The sequence below is a fragment of the Nerophis ophidion genome, linkage group LG26 (genome assembly GCF_033978795.1).
Source record: "Nerophis ophidion isolate RoL-2023_Sa linkage group LG26, RoL_Noph_v1.0, whole genome shotgun sequence".
Lineage (NCBI taxonomy): Eukaryota > Metazoa > Chordata > Actinopteri > Syngnathiformes > Syngnathidae > Nerophis > Nerophis ophidion.
This window is the reverse complement of record NC_084636.1, coordinates 31,688,539-31,715,134: the sequence shown is the minus strand read 5'-3', so window position 1 is coordinate 31,715,134 and position 26,596 is coordinate 31,688,539. Positions and strand designations below refer to the sequence as shown.

Genomic DNA, 26,596 nt, shown 5'->3' with positions numbered 1-26,596 from the left:
TGTCAGTTTTGTAGCTTCTGTAACGAGCTAAACTGTTTTCAGATGTGTGAACATGATTGCTCAAGGGTTTTCTAATCATCAATTAGCCTTCTGAGCCAATGAGCAAACACATTGTACCACAAGAACACTGGAGTGATAGCTGCTGGAAATGGGTTTTTATACACCTATGTAGATATTGCACCAAAAAACAGACATTAGCAGGTAGAATAGTCATTTACCACATTAGCAATGTATAGAGTGTATTTCTTTAAAGTTAAGACTAGTTCAAAGTTATCTTCATTGAAAAGTACAGTGATTTTCCTTCAAAAATAAGGACTTTTCAATGTGACCCCAAACTTTTGAACGGTAGTTTGTATGTTTACTTGTATGTATATGTTTATGGTTACGTGTATGTTTATGTGTATTTGTGGTTACGTGTATGTTTATGTGTAAGTGTATGGTTACGTGTATGTTTACATATATGTTTACGTGTATGGTTATGTGTATGTTTACGTGTATGTGCATGTTTACTTGTATTGTTACGTGTAAGTGTAGGGTTATGTGTATGTGTATAGTTGCTTTTATGGTTACATGTGTGAATGAATGATGGGTTCCCACTTCTCTGTGAGGGCTTTGAGTATCTAACAATAGAAAAGCGCGATATAAATCTAATCCATTATTATTATTATTATTATGTAAGTGTATGGTTACGTGTAAGTGTATGGTTTTGTGTATGGTTACGTGTAAGTGTACGGTTACGTGTATGTTTACTTGTATGTTTACATTTATGGTTATGTGTAAGTGTATGGTTGTGTGTATGGTTACATGTAAGTGTACGGTTACGTGTAAGTGTATGGTTTTGTGTATGGTTACGTGTAAGTGTATGGTTACGTGTATGTTTACTTGTATGTTTACATTTATGGTTATGTGTAAGTGTATGGTTATGTGTATGGTTACATGTAAGTGTACGGTTACGTGTAAGTGTATGGTTTTGTGTATGGTTACGTGTAAGTGTACGGTTACGTGTATGTTTACTTGTATGTTTACATTTATGGTTATGTGTAAGTGTATGGTTATGTGTATGGTTACATGTAAGTGTACAGTTACATGTAGGTGTATGGTTACGTGTAAGTGTACGGTTACGTGTACGTTTACTTGTATGTTTACATTTATGGTTATGTGTAAGTTTATGGTTATGTGTATGGTTACATGTAAGTGTACGGTTACGTGTATGTTTACATTTATGGTTATGTGTAAGTGTATGGTTACGTGTATGTTTACATAAACAGTATGGTTATGTGTATGTTTACGTGGCTGTGTATGTTTATGTGTATTGTTACATGTAAGTGTATGGTTATGTATATGTGTATAGTTGCTTGTATAGCTATATGTGAGTGTATGTTTACATATATGTTTACGTGGATGTGTATGTTTATGTGGATGTTTACGTGTATTCTTACGTGTAAGTGTATGGTTCTGTGTATGTTTACATGGATGTGTATGTTTATGTGGATGTTTACGTGTATTCTTACGTGTAAGTGTATGGTTACGTGTATGTTTACATGGATGTGTATGTTTATGTGGATGTTTACGTGTATTCTTATGTGTAAGTGTATGGTTACGTGTATGTTTACATATATGTTTACGTGGATGTGGTTGTTTATGTGGATGTTTACGTGTATTCTTACGTGTAAGTGTATGGTTCCGTGTATGTTTACATGGATGTGTATGTTTTTGTGGATGTTTACGTGTATTCTTATGTGTAAGTGTATGGTTACGTGTATGTTTACATATATGTTTACGTGGATGTGTATGTTTATGTGGATGTTTACGTGTATTCTTATGTGTAAGTGTATGGTTACGTGTATGTTTACATGGATGTGTATGTTTATGTGGATGTTTACGTGTGTTCTTTCGTGTAAGTGTATGGTTATGTTTATAGTTGCTTGTATGGTTACGTGTAAGTGTATGGTTACGTGTATGTTCACATATATGGTTATGTATACGGTTAGGTGTAAGCGTACATGTATGGTTACGTGTAAGTGTATGGTTGTTTACATGGATGTGTATGATTGTGTTTACGTGTATGTTTACGTATATGCTTATGTGTATGTTTACGTTTATGTTCACGCTTATGTGTATGTTTATGTTTAGCCTCCTGGTGCAGTGGTGACGGAAAGCCAGACATTCAAGAAGAGATCAGATTTCCTAAGTAACGACGACTATGCCGTTTACGTGCGAGAGAACATTCAGGTAAGTGGATGACGCCACACCAGGCTAGCGTCAACATGACATGGTGGGCGTGTCCACAGGTGGGCATGATGGTGAAGTGCTGCAGGGCGTACGAGGAAGTGTATGACGGAGACACGGGCAAAGTGATCAAGCTGGACCGCGACGGGCTCCACGACTTGAACGTGCAGTGCGACTGGCAGCAGAAGGGGGGCACCTACTGGGTGCGCTACATCCACATCGAGCTGATTGGTGAGCTAGTGGGTCTCCATCGATGTAGTCCTGGACATCTTTTTGACGCCGCCACTCTTCCTTTTAGGATTCCCACCTCAAAGTTCTCCCTCCCATATAAAGATCGGCGACAAAGTGATAGTGAAACCTTCTGTCACCACGCCAAAGTACAAATGGGGCTCGGTCACCCACAGGAGTGTGGGCGTGGTCAAAGGCAAGTGTGTCTTTTGGGTCATGACGTGTCACCTTTTTAACCCCAGACTGTCACCTCCCTCGCTCTAATGCAGCATTCAGTGCCAACGGGAAGGACGTAATCGTGGACTTCCCTCAGCAGTCGCACTGGACCGGCTTGTTGGCTGAGATGGAGCTGGTTCCCAGTGTGCACCCTGGGATCAGGTCAGACTTTAGACTCACCCTGATCATGGCTGTACAATGAAAAACTTGTATGCTGGAACCACACTTAAGTCTTTTTGGACTATATATAAGTTTGTACATTTGAACCTCCATTTACCAACTTAAGTCTTCTTGGACTATATATATGTTTGTACATTTTAACGTCCATCTACCAACTTAAGTATTCTTGGACTATATATATGTTTGTACATTTTAACGTCCATCTACCAACTTATGTATTCTTGGACTATATATAAGTTTGTACAGTTGAACCTCCATTTACCAACTTAAGTGTTCTTAGACTATAAAAAAGGTTTGTACAGTGGAACCTCCATTTACCAACTTAAATCGTCTTGGACTACATATACATTTGTACAGTTGAACCTCCATTTACACACTTAAGTATTTTTGGACTATATGCAAGTTTGTACATTTGAACCTCCATTTACCATTTTAAATATTTTTGGACTTTATACAAGTTTGTACATTTGAACCTCCATTTACCAACTTAAGTCTTCTTGGACTATATATAAGTTTGTACATTTGAACTTCCATTTACCAACTTAAGTCTTTTTGGACTATATATAAGTTTGTACATTTGAACCTCCATTTACCGACTTAAGTCTTCTTGGACTATATATAAGTTTGTACATTTGAACTTCCATCTACCAACTTAAGTCTTTTTGGACTATATATAAGTTTGTACATTTGAACCTCCATTTACCATTTTAAGTCTTTTTGAACTATGTACAAGTTTGTACATTTGAACCTCCATTTACCAACTTAAGTCTTCTTGGACTATATATAAGTTTGTACATTTGAACCTCCATTTACCAACTTAAGTCTTCTTGGACTATATATAAGTTTGTACATTTGAACTTCCATTTACCAACTTAAGTCTTTTTGGACTATATATAAGTTTGTACATTTGAACCTCCATTTACCGACTTAAGTCTTCTTGGACTATATATAAGTTTGTACATTTGAACTTCCATCTACCAACTTAAGTCTTTTTGGACTATATATAAGTTTGTACATTTGAACCTCCATTTACCATTTTAAGTCTTTTTGAACTATGTACAAGTTTGTACATTTGAACCTCCATTTACCAACTTAAGTCTTCTTGGACTATATATAAGTTTGTACATTTGAACTTCCATTTACCAACTTAAGTCTTCTTGGACTATATATAAGTTTGTACATTTGAACTTCCATTTACCAACTTAAGTCTTTTTGGACTATATATAAGTTTGTACATTTGAACCTCCATTTATGTACTTAAGTCTTCTTGGACTATATACAAGTTTGTACATTGGAACCTCCATTTATGTACTTAAGTCTTCTTGGACTATATACAAGTTTGTACATTTGAACCTCCATTTACCAACTTAAGTCTTCTTGGACTATATATAAATTTGTACAGTTGAACCTCCATTTACCAACTTAAGTGTTCTTAGACTATAAAAAAGGTTTGTATAGTCGAACCTCCATTTACCAACTTAAATCGTCTTGGACTACATATACATTTGTACAGTTGAACCTCCATTTACACACTTAAGTATTTTTGGACTATATGCAAGTTTGTACATTTGAACCTCCATTTAACAACTTAAGTCTTCTTGGACTATATATAAGTTTGTACATTTGAACTTCCATCTACCAACTTAAGTCTTTTTGGACTATATATAAGTTTGTACATTTGAACCTCCATTTACCATTTTAAGTCTTTTTGAACTATGTACAAGTTTTTACATTTGAACCTCCATTTACCAACTTAAGTCTTCTTGGACTATATATAAGTTTGTACATTTGAACCTCTATTTACCATTTTAAGTCTTTTTGAACTATGTACAAGTTTGTACATTTGAACCTCCATTTACCAACTTAAGTCTTCTTGGACTATATATAAGTTTGTACATTTGAACTTCCATTTACCAACTTAAGTCTTTTTGGACTATATATAAGTTTGTACATTTGAACTTCTATTTACCATTTTAAGTCTTCTTGGACTATATATACGTTTGTACATTTGAACTTCCATTAACCAACTTAAGTCTTTTTGGACTATATATAAGTTTGTACATTTGAACCTCTATTTACCATTTTAAATCTTTTTGAACTATGTACAAGTTTGTACATTTTAACCTCCATTTACCAACTTAAGTCTTCTTGGACTGTATATAAGTTTGTACATTTGAACTTCCATCTACCAACTTTAGTCTTAGACTATATAAAAGGTTTGTACAGTGGAACCTCCAGTTTAAAGTTAAGCAGTTAAAAATGTAAGTCTTCTTAGACTAAATAAACTAAATCACACATAAGTAAGCAGTACTGCTTGTATCACACATGATATCACACAAAAATAAACACGCTGCAGGACTGCCTGTATCACACATGATTTCAAACAAGTAAAGAGGCTACAGGACTGCTTGTATCGCACATGATATCGCACACAAGTAAAAAGTCTGCAGGACTACTTGTATCGCACGATATCACACACAAGTAAACACGCTGCAGGACTGACTGTATCGCACATGATATTACACAAGTAAAAAGGCTGCAGGATGGCTTGTATCGCACATGATATCACACACAAGTAAAACGTCTGCAGGACTGCTTGTATCGCACATGATGTCACACAAGTAAAAAGGCTGCAGGACTACTTGTATCGCACATGATATCACACACAAGTAAAAAGTCTGCAGGATTGCTTGTATCGCACATGATATCACACACAAGTAAACACTCTGGATGACTGCATGTATCGCACGTGATATCACACAGGTAAAAAGGCTGTAGGATTGCTTGTATTGCACATGACATCACACACCAGTAAGCAGGACTGCTTGTATTGCACATGATATCACACACAAGTAAATATGTTGCAGAACTGCTTGTATTACACATGATATCACACACAAGTAAACACGCTGCAGGACTGCCTGTATCACACATGATTTCACACAAGTGAAGAGGCTACAGGACTGCTTGTATCGCACATGATATCACACACAAGTAAACACACTGCAGGACTGCTTGTATCGCAAATGATATCACACATAAGTAAACACGTTGCAAGACTGCTCGTATCGCACATGATATCGCACACAAGTAAACAGGCTGCAGGAATGCTTGTATCGCACATGATATCACACACAAGTACACAGGCTGCAGGACTGCTTGTATCGCACATGATATCGCTCACAAGTAAACAGGCTGCAGGACTGCTTGCATCGCACATGATATCACACACACGTAAACACGCTGCAGGACTGCCTGTATCGCACATGATTTCACACAAGTAAAGAAGCTACAGGGCTGCTTGTATCGCACATTATATCACACACAAGTAAACATACTGCAGGACTGCTTGTATCGCACATGATATCACATATAAGTAAACACGCTGCAGGACTGCTTGTATTGCACAATATCACACATTTTACATGCCAATCCATATAGTCAGTTAGCTGTGTGTAATCAAGGACTACAATATTTAGTTGTGTGTTTATTTTTATTTCTATGAAAGGCAGTCCAGTACTTTAACTGCACACCTAAAGTGAAATGTGTTGTCTTCAGGTGTGACGGCTGTCAGATGTTCCCCATATATGGTGCCAGGTTCAAGTGCAGGAACTGTGACGACTTTGACTTCTGCGAAAACTGCTTCAAGACACGCAGACACAACAGCAGGCATTCTTTTGGCAGAATCAATGAGCCTGGTCAGTCTCACACACACTCAAAAACATATTGATATATATGTGTGTGTGCGTGCGTGCGTGCGTGCGTGCGTGTGTGCGTGCGTGCGTACATGTATGTGTAAATATATATATATGTATGTATGTATATATATATGTATATGTATATATTATGTGTATATACATATATATATATATGTATATATATATATATTAATGTGTGTGTGTGTGTGTGTGTGTATATGTATGTATGTATTTATATTTCTATGAATGGGACAAGCGGTCGAAAATGGATGGACGCGTGCGTGCGTGCGTGCGTGTATGTATGTGTATGTATGTGTAAATATATATATGTATGTATGTATATATATGTATGTATGTATATATGTATATATATATGTATGTATGTATATATATATATGTATATGTATATATATATATGTATATGTATATATTAATGTGTGTATATACATATATATATATATATATATATATATATATTAATGTGTGTGTGTGTATATGTATGTATGTATTTATATTTCTATGAATGGGACAAGCGGTCGAAAATGGATGGACGCGTGCGTGCGGGCGTGCGTGTATGTATCTGTATGTATGTGTAAATATATATATGTATGTATGTATATATATGTATGTATGTATATATGTATATATATATGTATGTATGTATATATATATATATGTATATGTATATGTATATATTAATGTGTGTATATACATATATATGTATATATATATATATATATATATATATATATATATATATATATATATATATTAATGTGTGTGTGTGTGTATATGTATGTATGTATTTATATTTCTATGAATGGGACAAGCGGTAGAAAATGGATGGATGGATGTATATATATACATATGTGTAAACAATATATGTATATACAGTATATTTATATACAGTATATGTATGTACATGTACATACACTGTATGTATGGAAATATCGTATATGTATGTATATACAGTATATGTATGTGTGGAAATACATATGTATATATGTATGTTTGTACGGTATATGTATGAAAATGTACAGGACAGGCCAAAAGGTTGGACACACCTTCTCATTTAATTCTTTTTCTTAATTTTCATGACTATTTACATTGTAGATTGTCACTGAAGTTATCAAAACATGTGCATGAACACATGTGGAGTTATGTACTAAAAGTTGAAATAACTGAAAAGATATTCTACAAACCCTGTTTCCATATGAGTTGGGAAATTGTGTTAGATGTAAATATAAACAGAATACAATGATTTGCAAATCCTTTTCAACTCATATTCAATTGAATGCACTACAAAGACAAGATATTTGATGTTCAAACTCATAAACTAGATTTTTTTTTTTGCAAATAATAATTAACGTAGAATTTCATGGCTGCAACACCTGCCAAAGTAGTTGGGAAAGGGCATGTTCACCACTGTGTTACATCACCTTTTCTTTTAACAACACTCAATAAAAGTTTGGGAACTGACGAAACTAATTGTTGAAGCTTTGAAAGTGGAATTATTTCCCATTCTTGTTTTATGTAGAGTTTCAGTCGTTCAACAGCTGTCGTATTTTACGCTTCATAATGCGTCACACATTTTCGATGGGAGACAGGTCTGGACTGCAGGCGGGCCAGGAAAGTACCCGCAATCTTTTTTTACGAAGCAACGCTGTTGTAACACGTGCTGAATGTGGCTCGGCATTGTCTTGCTGAAATAAGCAGGGGCGTCCATGAAAAAGACGGCGCTTAGATGGCAGCATATGTTGTTCTAAAACCTGTATGTACCTTTCAGCATTAATGGTGCCTTCACAGATGTGTAAGTTACCAATGCCTAGGCACTAATGCACCCCCATACCATCACAGATGCTGGCTTTTGAACTTTGCGTCGATAACAGTCTGGATGGTTCGCTCCTTGTCTTTACCAGAAGTAACAGGCGATGTGCGCGTGACGTCACTGGTTGTCTGGCTCCTCACATCTTCACATTGTTTACAATCATAGCCAGCAGCAGCTCGAGATATTTGGGTCTCGAAAGTGACAATTTCCCCATTAATTTCAGCGAGGATGAAAGATTCGTGGATGAGGAAATTTAGAGTGAAGGCCTAGGGAAAACAAAAGCAAAAGGCAAGGGCAGTGACAGCTATTCAGATGTTTTTAGACACATTTACTAGGATAAATCTGGGAAATCCCTTATCTGCCTATTGTGTTGCTAGTGTTTTAGTGAGTTAAATAGTACCTTAAAGTCGGAGGGGTGTGGCCACGGGTGTTTTGACGCCAGAGTCTCTGAGAGAAGTCGCGGCAGGTGCAGGAGGACGCTGGCTCCGCTGATCTCCGGTAAGAGGCGACTTATTTCCACAATTTTCTCACCGAAAACTGCCGGATCCATGTTCGCTTGACCGCTCTGATCCATAGTAAAGCTTCACCTCCGGGAATTTTAAACAAGGAAACACCGTGTGTTTGTGTGGCTAAAGGCTAAAAGCTTCCCGCCTCCATCTTTCTACTTTGACTTGAACATCAAATATGTTGTCTTTGTAGCATATTCAACTGAATATGGGTTGAAAAGGATTTGCAAATCATTGTATTCTGTTTATATTTACATCTAACACAATTTCCCCAACTCATGTGGAAACGGGGTTTGTATATTCTAGTTTCTTGAAAATAGCCACCCTTTGCTCTGATTACTTTTTCACGCACTCTTGGCATTCTCTCGATGGGCTTCAAGAGGTAGTCACCTGAAAGGGTTTTCACTTCACAGGTGTCATAGTTTTGATGCCTTCAGTGACAATCTACAATGTAAATAGTCCTGAAAATATAAAAAACTCATTGAAATGAGAAGGTGTTTCCAAACTTTTGGCCTGTACTGTATATATATATATGTATATGTATGTATATACAGTATATGTATGTATGTATATACCAGGGGTGCCCACACTTTTTCTGCAGGCGAGCTACTTTTCAATTGACCAACTCAAGGCAATCTACCTCATTTATATATATCATTTATATTTATTTATTTATGAAAGAGACATTTTTGTAAACAAGTTAAATGTGTTTAATGATAATACAAGCATGTGTAACACATATAGACGTCTTTCTTTCACGAAGACAAGAATATAAGTTGGTGTATTACCTGATTCTGATGACTTGCATTGATTGGAATCAGACAGTAATGATGATAACGCCCACATTTTCAAATGGAGGAGAAAAAAAGTTGTCCTTTCTGTACAATACCACATGAAAGTGGTTGGTTTTTGGCATCTAATTCATCCAGCTTCCATACACTTTACAAGAAAAACGTTGGCGGCAAATTCCGTAGCTTGCTTGATTGACATTCACGGCACCCGAGGGTCTTGTGAGATGACGCTGGCTGCTGCCAGTTCATTATTATGAAAAAATGACAGAGAGGAAGGCGAGAAACACTTTTTATTTCAACAGACTTTCGCGCCGTCCCTTCCGTCAAAACTCTAAAGGCCGACTGCACATTTCCTATCTTCACAATGAAAGCCCTGCTTCATGCTGCCTGCGCTAACAAAATAAGAGTCTCGGAAAGCTGGCGTGCACAAGTGATGTGCACGCCAGCTTTCTGAGGGATCGCTTGTGCACGCCAGTTTTCCGAGACTCTGTATTTAGTTAGCGCAGGCAGCATGAAGCAGGGCTTTTATTGTGGAGATAGGAAATGTGCAGTCGGCCTTTAGAGTTTTGACGGAAGGTACGGCGCGAGAGTCTGTTGAAATAAAAAGTGTTTCTCGCCTTCCTCTCGGTCATATTTTCATAATAATGATCTTGCAGCAGCCAGCGTCATCTCACAAGACCCTCCGGTACCGTGAATGTCATTTAAGTGACGTCTTGGTGAAGATTGATGATCACTCATTTTTAGGTCTATTTTTTTTAAAAGCCTGGCTGGAGATCGACTGACACACCCCCCGCGGTCGACTGGTAGCTTGCGATCGACGTAATGGACACCCCTGGTATATACAGTATATGTATTTATGTATATATATACAGTATATGTATGTGTATATATATATATATATGTATGTATGTATGTATGTATGTATATATATACAGTGTATGTATGTAAATACAGTATATGTATGTATGTATATATATGTATGTATATACAGTATATGTATGTATATACAGTATATATGTATGTATGTACAGTATATGTATGTATATATATATATATATATATATAAATATATATATATGTCTAAATCTACATGTGTCATCAGGTCAGTCTCCGGCCTTCTGCGGCCGCTCTGGCAAGCAGCTGAAGAAACACCACAGCAGTCAGCGAGGGACACTAATTGAGGAGTGGTCTCGTGCTGTCAAGAGTCTCAGCGTGTCGTCGTCCGTCAACCAGGCCTCGCGCCTCATGGACTGCAGCGACCAGTGCTGGCAGTCGTCCGGCTCGCAGGGAAAGGTGGCGCCTTTCATTTCTTCTTGCCCTTTTCCCACTTCTCCTTTGTTGACAGGACTAAAAACACATTGAGTACTGTACATCGCTGTCCGTTGGTCCGTGGATTGTTTTTCTGCTTTACTCTAAACATTTAATTGGATATCAAGTTTTATGATGATGAAAAAGTGCTGCATGACATGACACATGCAAACATTAACTTCCTCGTTTTTTTTTTTTAGCAAATTTTGTGGTTGAACACCTTCAAGTCCTAGAACTTGCTACTTGACACATGTTGTTATTACGCTAATATTAGCATGCTAACTTTTTTTGCAAATGTCAGCCGTACACCTCAGTCATTGTTACTTGACAATTGCTTTTGCTATGCTAACGTTCGTAAGCTAACAATAGTGTATAAACTTTTTTTTATTTTCTAGCCTCAACCTCATTCATATAACTTTGTACTTAACACATGCTGTTGTTATGCTAATGTTAGCAAGCTAACGTAGCGTCTAAACTTTTTTTATCATTATTTTCGAGCCTCAACCTCATTCATATAGCTATGTACTTAACACATGCAGTTATTAGGCTAATGTTAGCAAGCTAACGTAGCGTATAAACTTTTTTTTATTATTATTTTCGAGCCTCAACCTCATTCATATAGCTATGTACTTAACACATGCAGTTATTAGGCTAATGTTAGCAAGCTAACAATAGCGTATAAACTTTTTTTTTTATTATTTTTGAGCCTCAACCTCATGCATATAACTTGATACTTAACACATGCAGTTATTATGCTAATGTTAGCAAGCTAACAATAGCATGTTGACTTTGTTTTGCAAATTTTCCAGCCTCAACCTCAGTCATATAACTTGATACTTAACACATGCAGTTGTTATGCTGTTAGCAAGCTAACGTAGCGTATAAACTTTTTTTTTATTATTATTTTCGAGCCTCAACCTCATTCATATAGCTATGTACTTAACACATGCAGTTATTAGGCTAATGTTAGCAAGCTAACAATAGCGTATAAACTTTTTTTTAAATTATTTTTGAGCCTCAACCTCATGCATATAACTTGATACTTAACACATGCAGTTATTATGCAAATGTTAGCAAGCTAACAATAGCATGTTGACTTTGTTTTGCAAATTTTCCAGCCTCAACCTCAGTCATATAACTTGATACTTAACACATGCAGTTATTATGCTAATGTTATCAAGCTAACAATAGCATGTTAACTTTTTTTTTTCAAATATTCCAGCCTCAACCTCAGTCATATAACTTGATACTTAACACAAGCAGTTATTATGCTAATGTTAGCAACCTAACAATAGCATGTTAACTTATTTTTTGCAAATTTTCCAGCCTCAACATCAGTCATATAACCTGATACTTAACACATGCAGTTATTATGCTGACATGCTAATGTTAGTATGCTTTTTTTTTGCCCATTTGGCAGCCAAACACCTCATATAATTTCGTAAATGACACACGCTGTTATTATGCTAGCGTTAGCATGCTACCTTTTACAGCCGTACACCTCAGATTCATATAACTAGTTACTCGACGAATGTTGTTGTTATGCTAACGTGAGCAAGCTAACTTAGCAGATGTTTTAACCTTCACCTTAGAGTCATATAACTTGGTACTTAATGTCAGGTTCAAACACTGATGACATCTATTAAACAAGACAAGAAGCAAGGAATTAAACAAACAGAATTTAACTCTGCTCAATTGAGGAGAACCGTCTTGGCTGTACTCTTGTACAGTCTCTTAACACGCTCTGACGAAAGATTGTACGCCTCCTCTTTTATTTGGACTTTCCCTGATTACATGGCAACATCTGTTTCTAAGGGGCGGGGTTCGTAAACAGCCATCGCCTTTGATTACAAACAGTTCAAAGAAAAGGTCGTAAACAGCCGTTGCCCTCGATCACAGAACAGTTCAAAGAAAAGGTGCCTTGAGGGGAGTCAGGCCCTGCTTCCTTTCCGCTTTGTAGTTCTCGGGTCAAGACAAAATCTGTGGATTGCAATACATCAAAGAAACAGAACACCTTCACGTTGCTCCCCATCCTACACAGTGGAGTTTTACAAGCCTTCCTGGTAGGTTTAAAGACAGCTTTTGTCTTCTCGCCGGAAACTCATGGCAACATAAAGTTTTGTGATAACTTAGATACAAGTATTCTGACACTTAACACATGCAGTTATTACGCTAACATTAGCATGCTATGTCAACATTAGCCTGCTAACTTTTTTTTAGCCGAATCTGCAGCCAAGCACCTCATATAACTTGGTAAAGAATGCATGCTAACTTTTTTACAGCCGTACACCTCAGAGTCATATAACTTCTTACTTGACAAATGCTGTTGTTATGCTAACATTACTATGCTAATCATGTTATGCAGACTTTTTCAGCAAATTTTCCGAGCTACACACTTCTGTCACTGCTATTTAACTCATGCAGTTATTATGCTAACATAGGCATGCTAACTAAATGTGAGTTTGTCTTGCAGCACTGGATCCGACTGGAGCTCTTCCCAGACGTCCTGGTGCACCGGCTGAAGATGGTGGTGGACCCAGCAGACAGCAGCTACATGCCCTCCCTGGTGGTGGTGTCGGGTAAAAGCAACATTTCAACATTCTTATCGCCGTCACTATCAAATTAAAGATGCGGGCCATTTTGACATTTTGTCCTTTTTAAAACCAATACAATATTTATTGTAACCATAGGGGTTCCCCTTCCTTTTGGTGACCGTTCAAGTTCCTGGGGACCCAAAAGGGTCTTAGTCATTTAAATTTTTAAATTAAGTCAGGGGTGCCCACACTTTTTCTGCAGGCGAGCTACTTTTCAATTGACCAACTCGAGGGGATTTACCTCATTTATATATATCATTTATATTTATTTATTTATTTATGAAAGAGACATTTTTGTAAACAAGTTAAATGTGTTTAATGATAATACAAGCATGTGTAACACATATAGATGTCTTTCTTTCACAAAGACAAGAATATAAGTTGGTGTATTACCTGATTCTGATGACTTGCATTGATTGGAATCAGACAGTAATGATGATAACGCCGGTTTTTGGCATCTAATTCATCCAGCTTCCATACACTTTACAAGAAAAACATTGGCGGCAAATTCCGTAGCTTGCTTGATTGACATTCACGGCACCCGAGGGTCTTGTGAGATGACGCTGGCTGCTGCCAGTTCATTATTATGAAAAAATGACAGAGAGGAAGGCGAGAAACACTTTTTATTTCAACAGACTTTCTCGCCGTCCCTTCCGTCAAAACTCTAAAGGGCGACTGCACATTTCCTATCTTCACAATAAAAGCCCTGCTTGATGCTGCCTGCGCTAACAAAATAAGAGTCTCGGAAAGCTGGCGTGCACAAGTGATGTGCACGCCAGCTTTCTGAGGGATCGCTTGTGCACGCCAGTTTTCCGAGACTCTGTATTTAGTTAGCGCAGGCAGCATGAAGCAGGGCTTTTATTGTGAAGATAGGAAACGTGCAGTCGGCCTTTAGAGTTTTGACGGAAGGTACGGCGCGAGAGTCTGTTGAAATAAAAAGTGTTTCTCGCCTTCCTCTCGGTCATATTTTCATAATAATGATCTTGCAGCAGCCAGCGTCATCTCACAAGACCCTCCGGTACCGTGAATGTCATTTAAGTGACGTCTTGGTGAAGATTGATGATCACTCATTTTTAGGTCTATTTTTTTTAAAAGCCTGGCTGGAGATCGACTGACACACCCCCCGCGGTCGACTGGTAGCTCGCGATCGACGTAATGGGCACCCCTGAATTAAGTCATATATGAACTTTTTTTTTTATTTTTTATTTCAACTCTTATACATCCATACATTAACTTCAGAGCAGTCTGTTGCCATAAAGTTTTTTTTGTTTGTTTTGTATCTTTTTTCCCCCGAAATAAAATTCATTTTTTTACGGAAAAAACAATATGTGCAATAAAAACATTTTTAAAAGTGTAATATTTGATGTAAAGTAATGGGACCCTTAAATAGGTCAATAATTCATAACACCAATGCTTTTGATTTATTATTATTTTTTGAGCAATGACCGTTTTAAAACCTACTTAGTGTTATTAGTGTCATTATTGTAAAATTTTCCTATTACATTGCACCTGTCTGCTCTTTTATTCCACTTTTTTGTGTTTGTTTTTGCTATTGTACTTTCTAAATGTGCTGTGGGCCGTTAAAAAATTAGCTGCAGGCCGCACTTTGGAGCTTCAAGTGTTAAAATTAAAAACAATATTTATTGATGTGTGACTTGTGGGGGGCCTTTGGATCCTTGAGACCTGTAGTCTGATTTTTGTTTAGACAATTATGGAGGTTTAAAAAAAAAAAAATTCTTAACAATGAATTTATGTAACTGAATTTTTTGCGTTTGAATTTTGTAAAACTTTTTATTTTATTTTTTTACATCAAATTATGCTGATATTTTAAGTGTAAAAAACTTCAGTGTAAAAAAACTTCTAAAAAAATTCAGTTTGTAAAAAATTAATAAATAAAAATTCAGTGTATAAAAAAATAATGTATAAAAAATTCAGTGTATAAAAAATATGTATAAAAATTCAGTGTAAAAAGACCAGTGTATAAAACATTAATAAATAAAAATTCAGTGTAAAAAAAAAAAGCCTTATTTTTGACACTGAATTTATGTAACTGAAGTTTTTGCGTTTTAATTTTATGAACCGTTTTTTTACATCAAATTATGCTGACAATTTCTTTGTAAAATGTTTTCTTTTTTTAAAATTCATGTTAAAAGAAATTCAGTGTAAAAAAATTCAGTGTATAAAAAATAAATAAATAAAAATTCACTGTATAAAAAAAGAATTTATAAAAAATTCAGTGTATAAAAAATGTATGTATAAAATTCAATGTAAAAATGCAAAACATTAATAAATAAAAATTCATTGTCTTTGACACTGAATTTATGTAACTGAATTTTTTGCGTTTTAATTTTGTTAACCGTTTTTTTTTACATCAAATTATGCTGACAACTTCATTGTAAAAAAAAAAAGCATTTTTTAAAAAATGTGTAAAATAGTTTTTAAATGTGTAAAATAATTCAGTGTATAAAAACTTCAGTGTTTGAAAAATAAATAAAATAAAAATTCAGTGTACAAAATAATTAGTGTATAAAAGAATAAATGGAAAAAAATTCAGTGTGTACAAAGTTTTGTGTATAAAAAAATCTGTGAATAAAAAAAAAAACGAAAATTGAGCGTATGTTAAAAAAATGTCTAAAAATTCAGTGTCAAAAAAATTCTGTTTTTGACACAAAATTTATGTAACTGAATTTTTTTCTGTTTGAATTTTGTGAACCGTTTTTTTTTTCATCAAATTATGATTGTAAAAAAATTCAGTGTATAAAAAATAAATAAGTAAAAATTCAGTGTATAAAAAATTAATGTATACAAAATTCAGTGTAAAGAAAATACATTTTAAAAAATTCAGTGAAAAAGATTTGTTTTCGACACTAAATTTATGTAATTGGATTTTCTGCATTTGAATTTTAACTGTTTTTTTAACATCAAATTGTGCTGATAATTTCAGTGTAAAAAATTTTAGGTTTTTTTAAATAAAAAAACTGTATAAAAAAATTAAATGTTTACAAATTAAATGTAAAAAAGAAATGGTGTAAAAAAATCAGTGTATAAAAAAATTAATGTATAGTAAAATTCAGTGTTAAAAAAAAGTCAGTGTATAAAAAAGATAATAAATAAAAATTCTGTGTTAAACATTCAGTGTATAAAAAAAATTGCGTAAAATTTCAGTCTATAAAGAACTCTTTCTATAAAAAATGTTTGTAAAGATTCAAAGAGTTTTTTATACACAATTCTTTACACTGATTTTTTTAGACAACATTTTTCTACACTGAATGTATATCACTGAATTTTTATTTATATATTTTATACACAAATTTTTTTAGCTCAAATTTTTTTATACACTACATTTTTTTACATTTATTTTGTATACACAATTTTTTCATACAGTCTATAAATTTCTATGCTGAAAAATAGTTTGCTTAAAAAAAAAAAAAGACTCACTTGAGGTGTCCAGTTTGAACTTGGGTGTCATGGGTCTTGCAAAACAACATCAAAAAGCTAAACATGATTCCAACGGTTACAAATTGCACTTTTCAATCAATGTTTATTTATATAGCCCCAAATCACAAATGTCTCAAAGGACTGCACAAATCATTACGACTACAACATCCTCGGAAGAACCCACAAAAGGGCAAGGAAAACTCACACCCAGTGGGCAGGGAGAATTCACATCCAGTGGGACGCCAGTGACAATGCTGACTATGAGAAACCTTGGAGAGGACCTCAGATGTGGGCAACCCCCCCCCCCCTCTAGGGGACCGAAAGCAATGGATGTCGAGCGGGTCTAACATGATACTGTGAAAGTTCAATCCATAGTGGCTCCAAGACAGCAGTGAGAGTCCCGTCCACAGGAAACCATCTCAAGCGGATCAGCAGCGTAGAGATGTCCCCAACCGATACAGGCGAGCGGTCCATCCTGGGTCCCGACGAGCGGTCCATCCTGGGTCTCGACTCTGGACAGTCAGTACTTCATTCATGGTCATCGGACCGGACCCCCTCCACAAGGGAGGGGGGGACATAGGAGAAAGAAAAGAAGCGGCAGATCAACTGGTCTAAAAAGGAGGTCTATTTAAAGGCTAGAGTATACAGATGAGTTTTAAGGTGAGACTTAAATGCTTCTACTGAGGTAGCATCTCGAACTGTTACCGGGAGGGCATTCCAGAGTACTGGAGCCCGAACGGAAAACGCTCTATAGCCCGCAGACTTTTTTTGGGCTCTAGGAATCACTAATAAGCCGGAGTCCTTTGAACGCAGATTTCTTGCCGGGACATATGGTACAATACAATCGGCAAGATAGGCTGGAGCTAGACCGTGTAGTATTTTATACGTAAGTAGTAAAACCTTAAAGTCACATCTTAAGTGCACAGGAAGCCAGTGCAGGTGAGCCAGTACAGGCGTAATGTGATCAAACTTTCTTGTTCTTGTCAAAAGTCTAGCAGCCGCATTTTGTACCAACTGTAATCTTTTAATGCTAGACATGGGGAGACCCGAAAATAATACGTTACAGTAATCGAGACGAGACGTAACAAACGCATGGATAATGATCTCGGCGTCTTTAGTGGACAGAATGGAGCGAATTTTAGCGATATTACGGAGATGAAAGAAGGCCGTTTTAGTAACGCTTTTAATGTGTGACTCAAAGGAGAGAGTTGGGTCGAAGATAATACCCAGATTTTTTACAGAGTCACCTTGTTTTATTATTTGGTTGTCAAATGTTAAAGTTGTATTATTAAATAGAGGTCGGTGTCTAGCAGGACCGATAATCAGCATTTCCGTTTTTTTTCACTGGCTTCCTGTGCACTTAAGATGTGACTTTAAGGTTTTACTACTTACGTATAAAATACTACATGGTCTAGCTCCAGCCTATCTTGCCGATTGTATTGTACCATATGTCCCGGCAAGAAATCTGCGTTCAAAAGACTCCGGCTTATTAGTGATTCCTAGAGCCCAAAAAGAGTCTGCGGAATATATAGCGTTTTCCGTTCGGGCTCCAGTACTCCGGAATGCCCTCCCGGTAACAGTTCGAGATGCCACCTCAGTAGAAGCATTTAAGTCTCACCTTAAAACTCATCTGTATACTCTAGCCTTTAAATAGACTCCCTTTTTAGACCAGTTGATCTGCCGCTTCTTTTCTTTTTCTTCTATGTCCCACTCTCCCTTGTGGAGGGGGTCCGGTCCGATCCGATCCGGTGGCCATGTACTGCTTGCCTGTGTATCGGCTGGGGACATCTCTGCGCTGCTGATCCGCCTCCGCTTGGGATGGTTTCCTGCTGAACGGGACTCTCGCGCTGCTGTGTTGGATCCGCTTTGGACTGGACTCTCGCGACTGTGTTGGATCCATTGTGGATTGAACTTTCACAGTATCATGTTAGACCCGCTCGACATCCATTGCTTTCCTCCTCTCCAAGGTTCTCATAGTCATCATTGTCACCGACGTCCCACTGGGTCATTATTGTCACCGATGTCCCACTGGGTGTGAGTTTTCCTTGCCCTTATGTGGGCCTACCGAGGATGTCGTAGTGGTTTGTGCAGCCCTTTGAGACACTAGTGATTTAGGGCTATATAAGTAAACATTGATTGATTGATTGATTATGGCAACAGACACATGTGAAGTTGATCTAGAGATATTTGAGTCCATCCATCCATCCATTTTCTACCGCTTATTCCCTTTCGGGGTCGCGGGGGGCGCTGGCGCCTATCTCAGCTACAATCGGGCGGAAGGCAGGGTACACCCTGGACAAGTCGCCACCTCATCGCAGGGCCAACACAGATAGACAGACAACATTCACACTCACATTCACACACTAGGGCCAATTTAGTGTTGCCAATCAAACTATCCCCAGGTGCATGTTTTTGGAGTCATTATTCCCTTATCCAAAGTGGGGTCGCGGGGGCAACATCCCAAGCAGAGAAGCCCCAGTGTGACTTATTTTTAACACTTCACTGACTGAGAACATTTCGGGTCCCCGGGATCTTTGACGTTCACCAACATGGAGGGGACGATATGTATTGTTTTTTGAAAAAGGAAAATGTCCGACTCGTATGGTGTTTTGCACAGGCGGCAGCTCCTTGAACAACCTCATGGAGCTGAAGACCATCAACATCAACCCCACGGACACCAGCATCCTTCTGCTGAGCGACTGCACAGAGGTCTGCCGCTTGTCTCGTCCTCCCCTTGACTTGCTGACCCTCCCCGTCTTCCTCCTCAGTATCACAGGTACGTGGAGGTGGGCATCAAGCAGTGCCGCAGCTCCGGTATCGACTGCAAGATCCACGGGCTGGCCATCGTGGGCCGTGTCAGAGCCGAGGACGAAGACCTGGCCACGGTTCCTTTCCTGGCCTCCGACAACGAGGAAGAGGACGAAGACAAGGCGGCCGCGGGCAGGTAGGACGACAGCCTTCAGCACGCATACCGAGCTGGAACCTCCATTCTCTGCCTTCCTCCTCAGTCTGGCTCGCAAGAAGTCCTCTGGGTTGGAGTCGGCCGCCACCATCAGGACCAAAGTCTTTGTCTGGGGACTGAATGACAAGGACCAGCTGGGCGGACTCAAAGGATCCAAGGTGCCATTTTTCAAACATGGAAGTGGTTGGAAGTTTAGACGTTGCTGGAGTCTCACATAATATACCATTAGGTAGTTGGAAGGTGCGCTAAAACTAATGAGCTACATGCTAAAATCACATTTTAACAGCATCGTATGTTAGCAACACTAGCATAGCTGCGTGAGCTACATGCTAACACCACAGTTTAACATCATGCTAGGTTAGCAACATTAGTACAGCTGTTTTAGCTACATGCTAACATCACATTTTGTAATCGTACTAGGTTAACAACACTAGCATAATTGTTTGAGCTACATGCTCGCATCACATTTTAGCAGTGTGCTAGGTTAGCAAACCTAGCTTAGCTATGTGAGTTACATGCTAACATTCCATTTTAACATCATACTAGGTTAGCAACATTAGTACAGCTGTTTTAGCTACATGATAACATCACATTTTATAATCGTACTAGGTTAACAACACTAGCATAATTTGAGCTACATGCTCGCATCACATTTGAATTCTATGCTATGTTAGCAACACTAAAATAATTATGTGAGCTACATGTTAACATCACATTTTAACATCATGCTAGGCTAGGAACACTAGCATAGCTATGTCAGCTACATGCTAGCATTACATTTTAACTGTATGCTATGTTAGCAACACTAGCATAGCTGTGTGAGCCACATGCTAACATTACATTTTAACACCATGCTAGGTTAACAAACACTATCATAGCTATGTCAGCTACATGCTAGCATTACATTTGAACTATATGCTATGTTAGCAACACTAGCATAGTTATGTGAGTTACATGTTAACATCCCATTTTAACATCATACTAGGTTAGCAACATTAGTACAGCTGTTTTAGCTACATGCTAAGATCACATTTTATAATCGTACTAGGTTAACAACACTAGCATAATTGTTTGAGCTACATGCTAACATCATATTTTAGCATCATGCTAGGTTAGCAACATTAGCTTAGCTATGTGAGCTACATGCTAACATCACATTTTAACATTCTAGGTTAGCAACATTAGCATAGCTGTTTTAGCTACATGCTAACATCACATTTTATAGTCTTACTAGGTTAGCAACACTAGCATCGCTGTGTAAGCTACACTTTGACATCATGCTAGGTTAGCAACACTAGTATAATTGTGTGAGCTACATGCTAACATCACATTTTAACAGCATCCGAGGTTGGCCACGCTAGCATAGCTGTGTGAGCTACATGCTAATATCACATTTTAACAGCATCCTGGGTTAGGAATACTTGCATAGTTATATGAGCTATGTATTAAAATCACATTTTAACAGCGTGCTAGGTTAGCAACATTAGTTTAGCTGTTTTAGCTACATGCCAACATCACATTTTATAGTCTTACTAGGTTAGCAACACTAGCATGGCTGTGTGAGCTACTAGCTAACATCACATTTTAACAGTATCCGAGGTTGGCCACGCTAGCATAGCTGTGTGAGCTACATGCTAACATTACATTTTGACATTATGCTAGGTTAGCAACACTAGAATAAATGTGTAAGCAGCATGCTAACATTACATTTTAACTGCATCCTAGGTTAGCAACACTAGCAAAGCTGTGTGAGCTACATGCTAACATCACATTTTAACAGCATCCTAGGTTAGCAACACTAGCAAAACGATGTGACCTACGTGCTAACAATATATTTTAACTTAGTGCTAGGTTAGCAACGCTAGCATAGCTACATGAGCTATTGTACCTGCCAACGTTACATTTTAGCATCATGCTAGGTTAGCGTTATATTAAACTGTATTCAACTGAAGGATAGTTGGCAGTAAATCTGTTTTTATTTCAAAATAAAAAGTATTGTACATGGGGCAGGTTCATCTCCTAGGACTTGGTCAAAGATGGCATCTTGTCTAACAGGAAGAAAATTATTCTTCTCCTCCATATTAGGGTTGCAATAAAAAATGCTTATCCTTGCACTTAATCATCTTGTCACAGATCAAAGTGCCCTCCTTTTCTGAGACCCTCTCCGCTCTCAACGTGGTCCAAGTGGCTGGTGGTTCTAAGAGTCTCTTTGCAGGTAGGACCGTGTTCCCTTCTACACGCTGACTACAACGCAAATATCATTGTCTGATGATCACGGCCCTTTGAACATACCTGTCAGTTTCAAACACTGACAAGAAGCAAGGAATTAAACAGAGACAGAATTAAATTTGGCTCAATTGAGGAGACTGTACAAAGAGTACAGTCTCACCACGCTCTGACGAAAGATTGTACGCCTCCTCATTTATTTGGACTTTCCCCGATTACATGGCAGCAGCTGTTTCTAAGGGGCAGGGGTCATAAACAGCAAAGAAAAGGTCGTAAAACAGTAATAAGAAAAGGTTGTAAACATTTCAAAGAAGAGGTCGCCTTGAGGGTAGTCTGGTCCTGCTTCCTATCCACTTTGTAGTTCTCGAGTCAAGACAATATCTTTCTGTTGATTACAATACATCAAAGAAACAGAACACTTTCATGTTTCTTCCCATCCTACAGACGGCTTTTGTCTTCTCGCCGGTAACTCACGGCAACACAAAGTTTTGTGATAACTTAGATACAATTATTCTGACAATACCTTATGTTGGGGCCACAGTTAGGGGAGTAGGACTCTGATAGAGGAATTTATGGTCATGTGACCTTAGTGCTGGCTTGTTAGATCAGGACTAAAGCTACACCCGACTGTCACTCAGGGGTCATTTTTTATATTTTGCATTTTCAGAAGCAATACAATATATAGAACATTCCATGTGAAGTGATTGCAGCCTGAAATGGATCAATAATTCATAACGTTGATTCAGTATTATATTTTTAGCGATTACAGTTTTAAAATTAAAAAAGTGTTTTTAGAGTCAACAATGCAGCTTTTTTTCTTTCACGTTTTGTTTTTTCTTCAATAGTATTTTGAGAATGTGGCGCAGGATGTTAAAAATGATCTGTGGGCCACAACTGACTATTTCAAGTCCACTATAGTTCTACTGTCTGATACTTCCAGCTGTGCACTAACGCAGTGGTCCCCAACCACCGGGCCGCGGCCCAGAATAATTGTTTTATTCATTTTTATTTAAAAAAAATATTTATATCTATATATATATATTTTTTTTTTTTATTTATTAAATCAACATAAAACACACAATATACACTTACAATTAGTGCACCAATCACAAAAACCTCCATTTTTCATGACAAAGGAAAAAAAAAAAAAAAAAAGGACCCGCCCTCCCCCACACCACCCGGGCCGCGGGACAAATTATTAAGCGTTGACCGGTCCGCGGATACAAAAAGGTTGGGGACCACTGCACTAACTACACGTGGAAACAATAAGTTAGCTGTATCGGTCTTGAAGAGCAGGAAGTTGTCGGTATCAGTTTTGAAAGTCAGGCAGGAAGTTATATGTATCGTTCTTGAGAAGCAGGAAGTTATCTATATCGACCTTGAGGTGCGGGAAGTTAACTGTATCAGTCTTAGGAAGCAGGAAGTTATTGGTATCGGTCTTAGGAAGGAGGAAGTTATTGGTATCGGTCTTAGGGAAGGAGGAAATTATTGGTATCGGTCTTAGGGAAGGAGGAAATTATTGGTATCGGTCTTAGGAAGGAGGAAATTATTGGTATCGGTCTTAGGAAGGAGGAAGTTATAGATAACAGTCTTGAGGAACAGGAAGCTATCGGTATTGGTTTTGAGAAGCAGGAAGTTATCAGTATCGGTCTTGAGGAGCAGGAAGTTATTGGTATCAGTCTTAGGGAAGGAGGAAATTATTGGTATCGGTATTAGGAAGGAGGAAGTTATTGGTAACAGTCTTGAGGAACAGGAAGCTATCGGTATTGGTTTTGAGAAGCAGGAAGTTATATGTATCGTTCTTGAGAAGCAGGAAGTTATCTATATCGACCTTGAGGTGCAGGAAGTTAACTGTATCAGTCTTAGGAAGCAGGAATTTATTGGTATCGGTCTTAGGAAGGAGGAAGTTTTTGGTATCGGTCTTAGGAAGGAGGAAGTTATTGGTATCGGTTTTAGGAAGGAGGAAGTTATTGGTATCGTTCTTAGGAAGGAGGAACTTATTGGTATCGGCCTTAGGAAGCAGGAAGTTATCAGTCTTGAGAAGCAGGAAGTTATCGCTATCGGTCTTGAAAAGCAGGATGTTATTAGTATCGGTCTTGAGAAGCAGGAAGTTGTCATTCTAAGATCGGAGTGGGCGACATGGCGTGATCAGAGTGGGCGACATGGTGTGATCAGAGTGGGCGACATGGTGTGATCAGAGTGGGTGACATGGTGTGATCAGAGTGGGTGACATGGTGTGATCAGAGTGGGTGACATGGTGTGATCAGAGTGGGTGACATGGTGTGATCAGAGTGGGTGACATGGTGTGATCAGAGTGGGTGACATGGTGTGATCAGAGTGGGTGACATGGTGTGATCAGAGTGGGTGACATGGTGTGATCAGAGTGGGTGACATGGTGTGATCAGTGTGGGTGACATGGTGTGATCAGTGTGGGTGACATGGTGTGATCAGAGTGGGTGACATGGTGTGATCAGTGTGGGTGACATGGTGTGATCAGTGTGGGTGACATGGTGTGATCAGTGTGGGAGACATGGCGTGATCAGTGTGGGTGACATGGTGTGATCAGAGTGGGTGACATGGTGTGATCAGATTGGGTGACATGGTGTGATCGGAGTGGGGTGACATGATGTGATCGGAGTGGGCGACATGGTGTGATCGGAGTGGGTGACATGGTGTGATCAGAGTGGGCGACATGGTGTGATCAGAGTGGGTGACATGGTGTGATCAGAGTGGGTGACATGGTGTGATCAGAGTGGGCGACATGGTGTGATCAGAATGGGTGACATGGTGTGATCAGAGTGGGTGACATGATGTATCCTCCTCCACATTCCACTGCTGTACAGTCACAGTGGAGGGGAAGATCCACGCGTGCGGCGAGGCCACCAACGGCCGGTTAGGTCTGGGCCTGTCCAGCGGCACCATCCCCATCCCCCGACAGATCAGCGCCCTCAGCAACTATGTGGTGAAGAAGGTGGCCGTGCACTCGGGAGGACGCCACGCCATGGCGCTCACCGTGGACGGGAAGGTCTTCTCCTGGGGCGAGGGAGACGACGGGAAGCTGGGACACTTCAGCAGGATGTGAGTCGCTCTCTCGCCGCCGCCACCGCCGGCAGAATCTGACTTTCTCTGCGTTTTGTCAGGAACTGTGACAAACCTCGCCTGATCGAAGCTCTGAAGACCAAACGCATTCGAGACATCGCCTGCGGCAGTTCTCACAGCGCCGCCATCACCTCCTCCGGCGAGCTGTACAGCTGGGGCCTGGGGGAATACGGCCGCCTCGGACACGGGGACAACACCACCCAGCTCAGGCCCAAACTGGTACGTCGAGCACGTGGGGGTCAGGCTGCACGGGTGCTGCTTGTCCTGACGATTTAGTTGGATGGGGCGCGGGTTTGGCGTGTCGTGATGATTTACAAAACCCAAAACCAGGGAAGTTGGCACGTTGTATATAAATAAAAAATAAAATAAATAGATAAATAATACATTAATAAATAAAATAAATATTAAATAAATAAAAACAGAATACATCCATCCATTTTTTACCGCTTGTCCCTATGATTTGCAAATCCTTTTCAACTTATATTCATTTAAATAAACTGCAAAGACAAGATATTTCATGTTCCAACTGAGAAACTTGATTTGTTTTTGCAAATAATCATAACTTAGACAATAATGGCAGCAACACATTGCAAACAAGTTGTCACGGGGGCATTTTTACCACTGTGTTACATGGCCTTTCCTTTTAACAACACTCTGTAAATGTTTGGGAACTGAGGAGACACATTTTTTAAACTTTTCAGGCGGAATTCTTTCCCATTCTATCTTGATGTACAGCTTAAGTTGTTCAACAGTCCGGGGTCTCTGTTGTGGTATTTTAGGCTTCACACATTTTCAATGGGAGATAGGTCTGGACTACGGGCAGGCCAGTCTAGTACCCGCAATCTTTTATTATGTAGCCACGCTGTTGTAATATGTGGCTTGGCATTATCTTGCTGAAATAAGCAGGGGCGTCCATGATAACCTTGCTTGGATGGCAACATATGTTGCTCCAAGACACTGTTGTAACATGTGGCTTGGCATTATCTTGCTGAAATAAGCAGGGGCGTCCATTATAACCTTGCTTGGATGGCAACATATGTTGCTCCAAGACACTGTTGTAACATGTGGCTTGGCATTATCTTGCTGAAATAAGCAGGGGCGTCCATGATAACCTTGCTTGGATGGCAACATATGTTGCTCCAAGACACTGTTGTAACATGTGGCTTGGCATTATCTTGCTGAAATAAGCAGGGGCGTCCATGATAACCTTGCTTGGATGGCAACATATGTTGCTCCAAGACACTGTTGTAACATGTGGCTTGGCATTATCTTGCTGAAATAAGCAGGGGCGTC

At 38.6% G+C, this 26,596-nt stretch overlaps 1 protein-coding gene across 7 annotated transcripts in view; it reads left to right on the top strand.

The window, feature by feature from the left end:
- herc2 (HECT and RLD domain containing E3 ubiquitin protein ligase 2) overlaps positions 1–26,596 on the top strand; it is a 274,014-nt gene that overhangs the window by 129,337 nt on the left and 118,081 nt on the right. For all 7 annotated transcript variants that reach the window (XM_061888270.1, XM_061888266.1, XM_061888265.1 and 4 more), the window contains exons 48-60: positions 2,134–2,232; positions 2,292–2,460; positions 2,528–2,653; positions 2,727–2,835; positions 6,412–6,551; positions 10,779–10,969; positions 13,458–13,563; positions 19,634–19,725; positions 19,785–19,960; positions 20,025–20,136; positions 22,112–22,193; positions 25,048–25,282; positions 25,345–25,522. In XM_061888270.1, the coding sequence (XP_061744254.1) occupies positions 2,134–2,232; positions 2,292–2,460; positions 2,528–2,653; positions 2,727–2,835; positions 6,412–6,551; positions 10,779–10,969; positions 13,458–13,563; positions 19,634–19,725; positions 19,785–19,960; positions 20,025–20,136; positions 22,112–22,193; positions 25,048–25,282; positions 25,345–25,522 (1,815 nt within the window). The remainder of the gene's footprint in view (positions 1–2,133; positions 2,233–2,291; positions 2,461–2,527; positions 2,654–2,726; positions 2,836–6,411; positions 6,552–10,778; positions 10,970–13,457; positions 13,564–19,633; positions 19,726–19,784; positions 19,961–20,024; positions 20,137–22,111; positions 22,194–25,047; positions 25,283–25,344; positions 25,523–26,596) is intronic.